The sequence below is a fragment of the Streptopelia decaocto genome (genome assembly GCF_964273445.1).
Source record: "Streptopelia decaocto genome assembly, chromosome: 1".
NCBI lineage: Eukaryota > Metazoa > Chordata > Aves > Columbiformes > Columbidae > Streptopelia > Streptopelia decaocto.
In genome coordinates this window covers 156982671-156996873 of record NC_138663.1, presented here as the reverse complement: position 1 = coordinate 156996873, position 14203 = coordinate 156982671, and the positions used below count along the sequence as shown (strand labels likewise).

At 42.3% G+C, this 14203-nt stretch overlaps 1 protein-coding gene across 1 annotated transcript in view; it reads right to left on the bottom strand.

The window, feature by feature from the left end:
- The window catches only part of SLC15A1 (solute carrier family 15 member 1), a 34428-nt gene extending 24097 nt beyond the window's left edge, over window positions 1-10331 (bottom strand). The window contains exons 1-3 of the mRNA XM_082043167.1: window positions 10319-10331; window positions 9643-9736; window positions 717-739 (exon numbers count right to left, since the gene is read on the bottom strand). Coding sequence (XP_081899293.1) covers window positions 717-739; window positions 9643-9706 — 87 coding nt within the window. The 5' untranslated portion in view covers window positions 9707-9736; window positions 10319-10331. The remainder of the gene's footprint in view (window positions 1-716; window positions 740-9642; window positions 9737-10318) is intronic.
- Window positions 10332-14203: the final 3872 nt, after the last annotated feature.

Below are 14203 nucleotides of genomic sequence, written 5' to 3'. Positions count from 1 at the left end.
TACAGCCTATACTGTTGTTTTGCACTATACGGTCCTCTTAAATCTCTGGTGCATTATACACGTGCATGCATACACATCTACTGAAACATCTCCTGTTGTGATCCCTATAGGCCAGAAAGCACTGGATCCACCACTGAAGAGGTAACCTGAAGGTTATGTTTCATAATGCTCCCTGTAACCGGCCCCAGGGATGCCAGGCATGGGTCTGATGCCATGACACTGCACAGCTTTCTGTGACTTTGACCCCTGAGGAAGCCACTGAGCTGTGAGAAACCTCTGGGGAAAGTCTGCTGAGTAAAACCTCATGAGATAAGAAAAGCAAAGGCAGAGATAGGGTTGCTGAGACAGGTGTCATTAACAGTTTAAAGATTCAAGAGGAAGAACACTGAAAGGTAGGACACTCCTAAGGAAGAGCTGGTGGATGGTGACAACTCAGCCACTCGGAGGATGGGCTCCAGGGACCCTTCTCCTCCCTACCCATGTCTGCTCAGTCAGCAGAGGCTCTTCAGATATATTATCTGGGTGGTGAGCACACTAACACTACGTGGGATTTAATAAGGTACCAGGCTGCTTTGCGTGTGTTGGCCAATAAGTCATTATTTTATACTTTTAAAAAGTGTTTTTATAGGATGATTTTTTTTTTTTGTGCACTGCTAAAGTTACCCGAACAATGTATATCAGTATAGCAAATTTTTATAAGAGAAAACAATACTTACTGACTTGCCCTTACTTTTTGCAGCTGCAGAGGGAAAAAAACAAAACACAAGTTAGTGGAAACTACTAAGCAACATTCCTTCCACTGGAAGACATTGGAAAAATACAGCTCAAAAAAAATCATTACACACAAACACAGTATTGTTCAGGATAAGTATATTTTCTATTTGTTAAATGGGACTTTTCATGGTGCAAGAAGGTTATTAGGAAAAACTGCTCACCACACATCACTCAAGGTGGCGGCAGACCACTCTACCACCCGCAGAAGGCGAATCCTGTTTCAATTCACTCTCAGGGATGTTACCTTAAAGGCAAGTCAAGAGTAAGGAATTGACTCAAGATGCCTTGCCAGAGGTGAATGTCAGGTCCTGAAAACAGGCAAACTTCCCATAGCTCAGACTTAATGAGGGTTGACTACATGGCCCAATGGAGTGATCCACATTAGCAGACATTCCCATAACCTGGAGATTAACCTAGGAAGCCCTGGAAGCACAGGAGGAGTCTATCTGAGGTCAGCAAGAGCAGATGGCTGCTTACAGCCCTGAAGTCACTTCCAGCTGCTCACAGCAGGTTCAGTACCCCTGGTAGCCCTTCAAGCAGTGTTCTGCAGGTCTTGCTTGGCTCAGGGAACAGGCTCGAAGGCTGAGCTTGCATTGTTGCAGATAAAGGCCCCGTGCCCACATAGCGAATGTCAGCATTTCCCATAAAAACCACATGAGCAAGTTCATTATCATTAAGATAACGCCGAGTACAAGATGTGAACTTTGAAATCCCTGCTTGCAAATGAAATGTGCCCATAATAGATCTCCATAAGAAAAATATGTTTGCCAATACCATTATTTAGTCCATAGTTCACAACAGATGAAAAGAGCTGACAGCAACACTATGGTGTTTGACAATACTAAATAAAGCCACTTGCAAAAATGATTAAAACAAGTTAACCTGATTTTTCAGTGCCATGGACCACTATGTTCACAATACAGACAGAAGTAGTATTATGTAGGTAATTCAAGAATATATTCTCCTAAAAAACAAGTAACATCCAAAAAGTGCTAACACACCAATTTCAGGGCACATGTAGATACCCCAGTCATTAAAGTTGCTGGTAATTTCCCTTACACAACTCGTGTGAGCAGAAATACCAAGGCATTAGCAATAGAGACTATAACAACTCATTGATTATTTCCACTTGCTGGCCTTTCCAGCAGACATGCCTCGTACTGCTGGTTTTTCATAGCACGGGGAATATCAGTTTGAGCAGCTCACTCCTGTCTGTTAGTTAAGCCTTGGGGGAAAAAAAAAAATAAAAACAGAACAAAACAAAACAAACAAACAAAAAAACCCAAACAAAACAAAACAAGAAACCTGTAGATGGTTAGTGGTATTTTTCCCCTCCTCTTCTCACTTATCTCTGTCTCTCTCCTTTCCAGAGTGTAGAAGTATCACCTCTTGAAGAAACCCTACACAGAAGACACTGCAGAGGCATTTTTTCCAGACAGCATAGACTGACTTCAGTGTTTAAGAGATTACATTTATTTCTCAACCATTTTGACTTTTGCCTTCTATTTTCCTTTTAAATATTTAAACTTTAAACTACTGATGGCATTAAAGCCAACATCTTAGAGGCACCTAAACTGTCTGAGGAACTCGACTGTCGGGCAGCTTCAGAGTTAGACCTACCAAAGCACAGAGAACCCAGCATTTTGCATTAATTTCAGCAATAAATCTTAGGTTTGCTAGTGGCATGTTGGAGCAGTCCCACTTTTGGGCAATCCTCAGTACCTCTTATTATCTCCCCACAAAGAATGACCCGCAGAACTGCTCATTTTTACCACGGAATACTGAAGACCTTCACATTTTTCAAAATAAAGCTCTAAACAGTTATGCACAGTTCATTCTTGGCTTGAGAACTGAATCTAAATAGTTATTTATTGGTGGGCCACCCCATGCTTCCCACACTTGCAGACAGGGTGAAGGGCAGCATTATGGCTGTGACACCTTTCCCAGCAGCTCTCACCAGTACGGTTTCCTGCATTCACAGAGATGCTGCAGCTCCTGCAGCTCATGGTCCATGTCACAAGATGGGAGCACAAGATGGCTCCATGCAGCCATCACAGGAACCTGACCTGGTTGAAATGCTTCATGTTCGTGGCTAAGCTAAATCTGTACAGAACTGTAGAGTCACATAGGATGCTCCTGGCCCCAGAGCAAGCTTGCTCTCCTGCCATCTGACTCATGGCCCAGCCAAGGCTGTTGCCTCTGCTTCTTGGAGCAGCCTTACATCACCCACACAAGGATGCTGCTGCTGACAGGACAAGAGATTCCAGGAGTCCCTGCTTCACACCTCAGTCTTCCAGAATGACACTGACACAGAAACCATCAAAGCAAATCTATAATGCAGCAAACCTGATATTACATGAGCAGACACAGCTGCATTTGCATTTGGTTTCTCCTTCTCCTCAGAGTCACCACTGGTTTTCCAAATGGCTACTCAAACCAGCAGGACCCTGGTGCTCCTCTGGGCAGGGCACTGCCAACCTCTGCCTTCTCATCACTGTCACTGCCAGTCCCCAAAGTCCAGGTTTGCCTGCCAAAGCTGCAGCCGAATTCTCTCATTTTTTGGATCTCCTCCCGTTCCTCCACACATGGGACAAGGTTTCCCAAGCTCAGGAACTGCTTGCAGGGAGAGACACAACAACATGCTCAGATGCTGCAGGAATGAGGATCAGCAAAGCACAAGGGAGAGCTACACCACAGAAAAACATCATTTGTACATTTACTACTCCACGTTCCAGTTCAGCCAGAAAAAGCATCTTCAAAATTAACTAGCTAAAGGGGCTCTGCCCTTATTTGAATCTTCCAACTGTGTTTCTGTGCATTTAAAAACACTGATTAGGTCAACACTAAGTAAACACTCTTTTGAAAAAAAGCATGAACAGCTAAAAGAAGCACTATATTTAACTTTTGCTAGGATTGCAAACTCCAGGCACCTTAAAAGTTTTAAGATAAACCCTACCAGTTAAGGGTTCAGAAGGCAATAACATCACTTGGCTTTTACTAGGGTTTCAATGCAGGTTCATACAAGTTAGGACATATTAATGCCAATGCTGGAGGAAGAGCTGCCCCAGAGGCAGCAGGCTGGTGAAAAAGCAGTAGCTAGGGGTGGCCCAGAGGACCAGAAGCCACCCAAAGTTGTCCTCAGACCCGCACTCAGCAGCAAAGCCAGCCCTGGGGTCCCCGCCCACGCTGTCAGTTCTCCGTGGGCTGCTCACAGCCCAGCACGGACACCCGGGTCGGAGGGAACCGGCCTGAGCCTCCACCCGGTGCCCAGCCCAGAAGCAGCATCCCGGGAGCATCCCTCCAGCAGCTCCACCACCCTCCTCGGGCCGGGCTGGGGGGCGACCCTCGCGTCCCGTCCCGTCCCGTCCCACCCCCGGAGCACCTACTCATGCTGCCGGTACAGTCCTGGCAGGAGGCTCGGGGAGGGCGGGAGAGAGGATACCGGGGGCGGCCGCGCTTTAAGGACGGCTCCGGGGGCCCCGCCCGGCCCCGGCTGCTCCGGGGCGGTGCCGCCGGCCGGGGCAGCGCAGGTGGCGGGGAGGGGAGCGAGGGGAAGGGGGTGGAGGGGGAGTTTATTGCCGGGGGAGCTATTGCTGGGCTCACCCGCCCTTGACCCGCCGGTGTCGGGCCGTGCAACGCACCGGGGTGAGTTTAACAGCCGGTCCCGCCGCCCTCTCCCCCTCCGGCTTCTGCATAAGGAGTGTCACTCTCTGCTGCGAAGTACCAAGGACACACGTTTTCCCTTTGGTGTCAGATTGTGGAAACTTCCTAAGTGAGCAAAGCAGACTACATGCTGCATGGACGGCAGCTTTCTGCCTCGTCCGCTCCTTTCCAGCCAGGGAGGAGGAGTTTCTTCTGACTGCTGCTGCCAAATGTGAGAGAGAAAACACAAGTTTGCTGGCTGGCACTCAGTTTCTAACCATGACTGACCTGCAGCTTCCATCAACTGGTGCTTCTCATAAGTTGCCCCATCACTGGAAGTGTCCAAGACCAGGCTGGATGAGGCTTTGAGGAACCTGATCTAGTAAAAGATGTCTCTGCTCATTGTAGGGGGTTGGACTTGTAGATCTTTAATGGCCCTTTCCATCCCAAAACATTTGGTGGGTCTGTTTTTCTGTAGCCTAGTTTGCTCAACACTTTGGACTGTCTGCAGCAGATGACCGTCCTGCGTGCTGTGTGTGCTGCCAAACTACAAGGAAAGCTGGGAGAATCCTGATCAGTATAACCTGATGCACTTTTCATGCATGCACCTTAGTCAACTGTATTTGTGAAACAGATGGATGAGATGTTCAGCACTGAGAATTGCCAGAGTGCAAGGCCAACAAGAAGAGCTGATTAGAGAAGCTGCACAATAAGACTTGAATGTACTCAGAATGTGGAAACAGAAAAATACTAGTTAGGCAGTGCCAAAAAAAGAGAGAAATTTCTGAAAGAAGCATGAAACTCTTCTTGTTGATGTTGTGTTAACACTGGTCTCCAGTTCATGCAATCAATCCAATGGCATCTCCTACAGCGTGCTCTTCATAATTACCTGGCTGCTGAACAGGTTCAGCTCTTCTTAGGTACAAATCAAACAAGCATTGCAATATATTGCAATGTGGAATATCTATAGTCAGCACTTCAGGTGCTAAAGAAGGCTGCTCCAACCTGTGATGTAGAGCTACAGCTGAAACCAGATTTCTCAAACTGCATCTACACAGGGATAATCTGCTCAAAGGAGCTCTACTCTCTTATCAGTTACTCATAATATTGGCTGTTAAAGTTTATGAATAAATTCTTAAGGTAAAGAACAAGTGGGTGGTTATAGCTATATTTATAGCACCTACTCTTGTAATAAACACAAATCTTGCTGGGTATGTTCCACTGCTGCAGCTGATGCTGGTCATAGATCACATCTCTATTTTATATATATATATATATATATATATATATATATATATATGAAAATATATCTGGCCACACAGCACAGGAAACATTGCATTTATTACAGTTACTCCAGCAAAACAATCTGTCTGTAAAGCAGTGACAGATGTTGAAATCACTGATAGCTCATTCACATGCAGAAATGATTGGGATACTACTACCATTTTTGAGCTGTTAAAGTATAAAATAAAGGCATTGTTTTTTCCCTGAAGATTTGATCTCTTGCCCTTGCATAAAAAATGGTGATGAATGGGAATTTCAGTTTGTTATATACACCCATGCATTTTGTGGAAACAAAGAGTAGGCATTTGATCTTTCTTCCTAGAAAGAGACATACAAGTGGGAAGCAGAAATTATGGAAAACTCCCTGTTTTTTCAGCCATTTGAGATAAATGGGATAGTTTTAATTTGCCCCACAAAGAGAGATAAAGGTCCACACGATTGCTTCACAGTTACTTCTGAGGTGGACTGGATTCTGCTTTCATTTAGGAAACTGATGCTATGAGGTTGACCCCTGCGAAGCTATTTTGCGGTTGTACCAGTTAGAGGGACAGAAATTGTTCTCAGAGGATCTGATTTTCCTAGTGAGGCTCACATTCTAGGAATGCTCGGGGCACAGCAGGGCTGTTAAATATTTAGCGAACAAAGGTGAAGATACAGTGCTGCTTTCTTCTATAATACAAAGCTCTGAACTCACGGGAGTGCATTTGCAAGGTATAATAGAAAACTTGGGCTACATAACTTTGAATAATTAAGTATAAGCCACAGCTGGTAATTAGAAAGTACGGTATGTGACTTCTATGCAGGTTAAAATGACACATTATTCTGAGACCAGATCCTAACACCAGCTGTTTGGCTTTATGGGTGGAAATTTTATTATAATTGATGGGTACCTTACTCTGTCATTAGTTAAAGGCCACAGAATATCACTCGGTTAAAGGCTGTAAAGGAGTCGACAAGATTGTTTCCTTGTGTCTCATAGGTAGGAAGAACATGATTGTTTCAGAGAAGCTGCTGGGGTGAATCCATAATATGGAATAATTGATAAAAACTATTCATTATTTAAGGACCAACAACCTGAATTAAGATTGAAGTATCTTAAAGCAAATGAAGACAAATAAATTTTTTAGAATACGTGTATTTTATAAACCTTAATAGATGTTTTTTACTCACTATTTTAGATCGAGAAAATTAAAATAAACATAAAGAAATTGTGATGGTGTGCAGCTCATTGGTGCATAGCCAGTATTGAGCGAGATGCTGAAAACTGATTTAGGTAGCACATTAATTTCATTATGAACAAAGACTAATGGATTTGGCTCTATAACCTCGATCTATTTGGTTGTCATGATGGTAGTAGCCAAACACTAACACTAGTCACTTCTCAGTAACTACTCCTCCCAAGATAACACATCCTTCCAAGAAAAGTTTATCCCCACCTTCCAGATAGAGAATCTAAGGAAAAAAGGGATAATGAATCAGCCGGTGCATACAAAAGTGTTCCACACTTACGTAGCTGAGGTATCCCACTAAACCCATGAACATGCAGATAACAAAGAAAGCAGAATATGTTTGCTGTGACCTTTCTCATAGCACTCTGTCTCACTTAGTGTCTTGAAGACAGGGTTTGCTAGCAGAGCAAATAATTGGTGTGATGGTCTAGAGGAGATGGGGGCAGCAGGGAGGGGGTGCACCAGGGCTCTCTGAGAAGGGGTCTGCAGCAGTTCAGCTGCCTTCAACCACCAGCCATAGAGATGCCAGGTGCTGGGCACTTCCACAGGTGACACTAGGCTTGGTATTTGAGATGGTCACTTAATTTCCATGCAAAGATCAACTTTGGCCCAAAACATAAGGATTTGCTAATTCAGAAGCTTGGTAAACCAGACTTGGCATGTGCAGAGAAAGAAGTTTTCTACTGCCCCAGCCTGGCAGCCCAGCTCAGCACCATTTGGCAGGTATTCCTGCCCAGAAAAAGGAAAAGAGTTCATCCTCTGTGGCCCAGAAGGGACTTGGCTTCTCTAGCAGGTCTGTCTGTACACACGCCAAACATGTGGGTGGAGGGAGAAACAAGGGAGCGGGAACTGGAGCTGAGACCTGTACATAAATCAAGTAACTATGTAAACTTTATTTACCTGGGGTTGCCCCAGACTGATGCCAAAAACCTTTGGCTCACTAGCAGTGCCTGTGGCAACATGCAAAGTTAACATAGCAGATGTAGACCTAATGAGTTAATGGCACACAAAACATTGTAAAGTAATTTCTGCCAAAAGGTGTTTATTTTATTTTTGCTGAAAACATAGCTTGAGGTCAATAACTCATACAGTGTTCTATTTCCAGTTCCTTTCCTTTGTTTGGTAACATTGTCTTCTCTGTAGAGCCAGTTACAGTCACTTGTATTTTTATTGGTGAGTAGAGCACAGGGTGGATCGCATGTAAGGAAAAGAAGCCTCACGCAGGCAGCTGTCAAAAATAGAAGCAATCCACCATGAGGAGCAAGGGGTGTCCCCACTGAGCCAGGATTTACCCCTTGTCCACTTTCTCTCCATGTCCACCATGACAACATCTCTGATGCTTTATTCGTCCACAGTTTTTCCCTTGGGGAATCTGATGGGATGGTGTTTTGTGCAAAGCCTGGATTTAATAGAGAACATCCATTCTGGCAGTGCAGGTCTGTATGGAAAACAGCATTAGCTCACAAATGCAAGGAGGTGTCAAAAATCTTGTGTTTGGACTTGGAGATGTTACCATCCCTTGCAGCCTTGAAATACCTTTATGGGTCCACCCTTCAGCCTTAACCTTTGTACCGCACAATCAATAAATAAAGAGAGCACATATCATGTGCTGTGAAACACATGAGGCGTGAGACTGGGAGAGCAGAAACGCACACAGTAATCCTGGTTTCGACGCCGAGTTACCGGCAGACCTTGTGCAATCTGTCTATGAGGCTGGGAGAGTCTCACCTGCCAAGCGAGGGCACTCCCAGCAAGTAAGTGGGGTGGACAAATAGGAGCGTTAGCACAAATATTAAGGGCAGCTGCTAAGAGAAGTAGGGCAAAACACGAGAGTGCCTGATTCAAAGCCTTTATGTATTCCTCTCTACTATAGAGAAACAGGTACCTTTGAAGCATGTAACTGTGTTTAAGAAAAAAAATATGATGACAAAGGTATAAGTATCCTGCACTCAGCTAGGATTCAAGTCTTTCATTGGGTAGTGAAACTTCTTAAAATTCTGAATTGCGTATCTCTGCCTTTCGTCAGGTTAGGTTTGAATTTGCCTGACACACAGCATCACCCTCTCTCATCTAATACAATGCAAGTTTGTTGAACATTACCCAAAGTATGCTGAAAGCACTCAACCACCTCTTCTATGACAGGGCTCTGAGCAACCTGACCTAGTTGAAGATGTCCCTGCTCATTGCAGGGGGGTTGGACTAGATGACCTTTGAAGATCCCTTCCAACCCAAACTATTCTATGATTCTCTGATTCAAGAGTTTATTTTCTTTGTCTTTATTGATATCCTTCTTCTGAAGCTTCAGTTTCATGCTACGAGACCTGATATTCAAGTTAATTTTTTTTTTCTTTTCATTGAATTGCATCTTCTGAAGTTTCATCACTAGTATATTTTCAGACAAACTGTACTTGACATGTTTCTTAAGGACAACACATCAGAGCCTCAGCAGTGCAGCAGCTTCTAGGGCTGGCTGGATTATCTTGTCAGCTTACACAACCAGCCCCACAAAATGAATCATATTGTTGACTGGACAACACAAGTACAAATGTCATCTCTTGACCAATCTGTGTTTTGAGTCAAGCACATGTAAAAGTCTGGAGTTAAAGTGACCCAGTATTTAGGAGATAAAGTGTGTTTTTCATTTGAGATGCTTAAATTATTGGTTACAAGTGATGCATGCCTTTTTTTCCCGCCCTCTTTTTCTTTTCCTTACCTTCAAATAAGTCTTCTTGCAAATCTGGATGCTCACACTTCCAAGGCCAAATGTCCTGTGACATTGTACATTATTCTTGGGGCGGGAGGGAGTGCTGTTATACAAAACATACATGACTTAAGATGACATCAACATCTGCAGTGGAAATAATGTATTTTGAATTTAAGTAATCAGACAACATAATATCATTTTCTGGAAGCTTACACAAACATCATATCTTCACCAGAGGATAAACAGCTTCTTTCCTTCCATTACTTATAGCCCTAATGTATCTCACTCAGATTTAAATGAAAACTTTAGCAGCAGCAGCAGCATCTGTCAGAATTTAGTATTTAGTTAAACTTCAATTGATTAGTTTGTCTTGCTGCTCTGCTGTGAATTCACCATAAATTTCTGTATTTCATTTTAGAAATCTGGTCAAATGCATCCTGTAGGAACACAGGGCATCTAGACTATTTTCAGGTCAGGCCAAAACCAAAGTCTCTGAGCTTAACAAGAGCTGCTCAAAATGGTAGGACTTTTTCTTGCTCTGGATACCCTCGTTGTTGGAATACATCCAGCCATTTCTTTCTTTTAATTATACATTATTCGTATGCATTGAAACATATTCCCCTTGTCAGAAGCAGCTCCTGGAGATCCCAGCAATCAAATGAAAGAAAATGGACAATCTACTCACCAAAACAATTGTCTATGGTCTTCTAGCACGGTCCTCAACAAAGGAGTAGCATCTGTAATACGGAGATTTTAATTCTGTAATTAAATTGCCTGAAATTTCAGTACTGGAAGCTATCCTGTGAAGAGTGAACAAAAAGACTCACTTTTTAGCAGCTCTAGACAGAAAGCAACTTCGATATCTACATCTGAACTATTGTTTTAAAGAGCGGTCATGCAGGGAGACAGGTCCTTTACCTCCAGTAGGACATTTTGCATTCTGCTTTGTCTCAGCTCCATCCTTCTCTCACCACACTGGGAACCAAAGTGCCATCTCTCAGCCTCCTGCCTGAAATCCTGTCATTGAGGTAAGGTTGCGATGGGAAGAAAAATTAAGGGTATAACATATGATTGAACTCCTGCAGTCTCCAGTTCTTCTGGTAAGCACGGCTGTTATGTGTGGAAAAGTTAAGAATCACAAATCCTGTGTGTTATGTTTATAGTTGTTCAAAAAAACACTGATAAATACAATACTGAAAAGTAAATTGAGTTCTACCACTTATAATCCATTTACTATCTTGTGGTGGAAGAAATGTGCAATTAAATGAAATGTAAACACCAAATGTAACCATGGCAGCAGTACCTGATATTTTTTATTGTCACAGATATCACATTTTGAGAATTTAGCACATTTAGCACTGATTTTCCAGTGCTAAAAAAGACATTTGAAGATATAGCTGAAGTTTAGGAGAATTTGTAAGTTATTCAAACACCTGCAGTTAGCTATACAAAAAACAAAATTGTTTAAAAATTATATGGTCTCAAATTGAGGGTTGTATCTTGCCCAATATATTAATCAATACTTAATTTGCACTGCTTTCTTAACTACCAAAGTTTGCAGAGTTTGTAGTTATTTTTCTATTGCAAACTTTTATAAGTGTGTTTTACAGAAAGAGTTGTTATTAACCAGAGGGTAACAGGCCTAATGGGTTGAAAACAGGGATTCAGAATTCCCAGCTTCACTTCTTTCTTTGCTGTTGACCCACTGACACTTCAGTGAATAATCTAAACCTCCCGTGTTTTTCTGTCTATTAAAACATTATGATTACAAACATTTGTAGATATTAATTTTCTACTTCTTCACCCTAAAAACGCTATAGAATATGATGATACCTTGGCATTCAAAATTGTCTGTCGTATTATAATGAGATCATGGAGTTAACACATTGTAAATCTGGTGATCCCATACACATGCTACTTGAAAAATCTTTCTCTTAAAAGATTTCAAATTGCTCAACCTATGCAACAGGTACACTATATACACAAGAAACATTTTCTATAGCGGAAACAGTCCCTCATGATGCAAAACCCATGCAGAGCAATGTACCCCGCAGTTTCCAATATAATTGGAAAGGGCATGCAAGCAGAATAAATGGCTTTATTTTTTCATTTGTTTGGAAACTGATGCAGAACAGATTAGCCTGCAACATAGTGCTCTCTTACATAAACAAGCAATTATAGCTGGTTGAGAGCAAAGCTCTTTGAAACACTCCTAGCTATTATAGGTAGAAACTCGGAAAGGAAAGGAAAGGAAAGGAAAGGAAAGGAAAGGAAAGGAAAGGAAAGGAAAGGAAAGGAAAGGAAAGGAAAGGAAAGGAAAGGAAAGGAAAGGAAAGGAAAGGAAAGGAAAGGAAAGGAAAGGAAAGGAAAGGAAAGGAAAGGAAAGGAAAGGAAAGGAAAGGAAAGGAAAGGAAAGGAAAGGAAAGGAAAGGAAAGGAAAGGAAAGGAAAGGAAAAGTAGCCTAAAATGGAAGGGCTCACTGTTACAGAAAGCCTTAATACACTTGAACATTTTAGTAACAGGCTATAAAATCATCTTCCAGAGAACAAGTGTAGCATAAGCTACACAAATCATTTGAACTGGAGCGGCTGAGAATCAGCTGTGTGTGAGAAGTTAATATGAGTTTATTCCTCCAGAACTGCAGATGCTTCAGATGACACAAGTACTAGAACTAAGCCCACTTTTATCTGTTTCAATACTGGAGTTAAGCTTACATACTTTTAAGTTAAATTCATAGGTTAAACTTCTATATGGTTATACTTGGTTATTAATATCAGTTTCTAGTACATTATTAACTACCTTTTTATGAATGTAATATTGATCAGAAATGCTTTCTTCACCAAGTCCTGCTACTGCTGCGGTAACACCTGTCTTTTGGTTTCAGTAAAAAAATCAAGTCTGTCCAAGCAGAAAAGGTTTGTCTGCATCCTCTCCATAAGAAACAGGAATGCCCATTTCATTATTGTGGATATATCAAATAGGTTTGTACTTTGTCATCTCCTTTCTGATAAAATCAGGTTGCTTATTTATTACAACCTCTCTAATACTTTTTTGTGTGTCCCAACAAGGAATATCCACAGATACAGTCATCATCCCATTGAAGATGATGAATTTTATTCTCTTTTTGAGAACAGTTTGTTAAAGTGGATGAGCAAACATGGTCAAAGAACAGGCTATCACCCACTTGCTCCCACATCCATTCACTTGCAGTTCCTGGAGACAAGGAGCAGATCCTGGTTTTGTGTCCTACTAAAACAACTTCCTTTCCTTTCTGTTATCAGATAACACAAACTCCTAATGAGGCCTCTCTGCTACAGCTGGTTTTGTTAATATTCACCCTGAACTTTCCTTTATGGTTCCCTCGGGAACAGTTGATGCTGGGTATCTGCTCAACACGTAAAATTCTCCAACCAGTAACCCTTGACTGGCTTCTCTGGAGCCCTGCAAAAGCTTCCAGAAAAGATGTCTGAGAAAATAGATTTTTCATAGGGCAAACGTTGTCTACTACAAAAAAAATCGAGTTTCTTCAGAAAGTTTGTACAGAGACATGCTGCCCCACCACAGATCCTCAGTGACATCCCACCTTGTTACATGGGGTCACTAATGAAGAGGAGGACAGATCTCTAGTGCAAGTCAACCCTGGTAATGATGGATTGACAAGAGATTTAGGACAGCATTATAGTACATGTGCACGGTTCTAAATATTTACGTCTGGGTCATCTTAAACATGATGAGCTAAACTATATCAGAGGAATGATGGTCAAAAAGATGTTCTGTCTGATGCTATGACTAAGGGGCAGGTGCTGATCTCCTCTCTCTGGGGACCAGCATTAGGAGACAAAGAAATGGAATGAAGCCATGTCAAGGGAAGTTCAGATTGGACATTAGGAAAATGTTCTTCAGTAAGAGGGTAGTTGGTCACTGGAACAGGCTCCTCAGGGAAGTGGTTATGGCACAAAGCCTGTCAGAGTACTAAGAGCACCTGGACAACGCTCTTAGTCATATAGTTTATTTTTAGATAGACGTGAGAGGAGCAGGGAGTTGGGCTGCATGATTCTTATGGGTTCCTTCCAACTCAAGATATTCTATGATTCTGTGACTATTTTCTCAGCCTGAACACTGCTGATGCATGCTATAAAAGCAAAGCTGAACATAATGAAGGTCTTTGGCTAAATTTGCATGGAAGACAACTATTTTTTTCCACCAGAACAAGACCACTGAACCCGAAGAGGAGTGTTCAGAGGCTGGGCCTTGCAGATGGACTGGTGAGGAGAAAGTATCTCAGCAGCCAAACACCTGAAAACTGGCACAAAACTGAGGCTGAAAGGTTAGTCCCAGCAGAAGGGATACACTGCACCTGAATTAGCTTTGCCCTTCTCATGATCCAACGTGTATTTTTCACTCCTGCTGTTTTGCAATTCAGCCCTACATTATGAAACCATTACCACCTCCATCTAACAGGTGTTGCCGCATTTTGCATTGGGGTGAAGTTGGAATCATATGAATTGTTTTTTAACATCATTTGGGATAAAGAGGTGCTTTTTTTTTTTTTTTCTTAATTTTTTGTTAC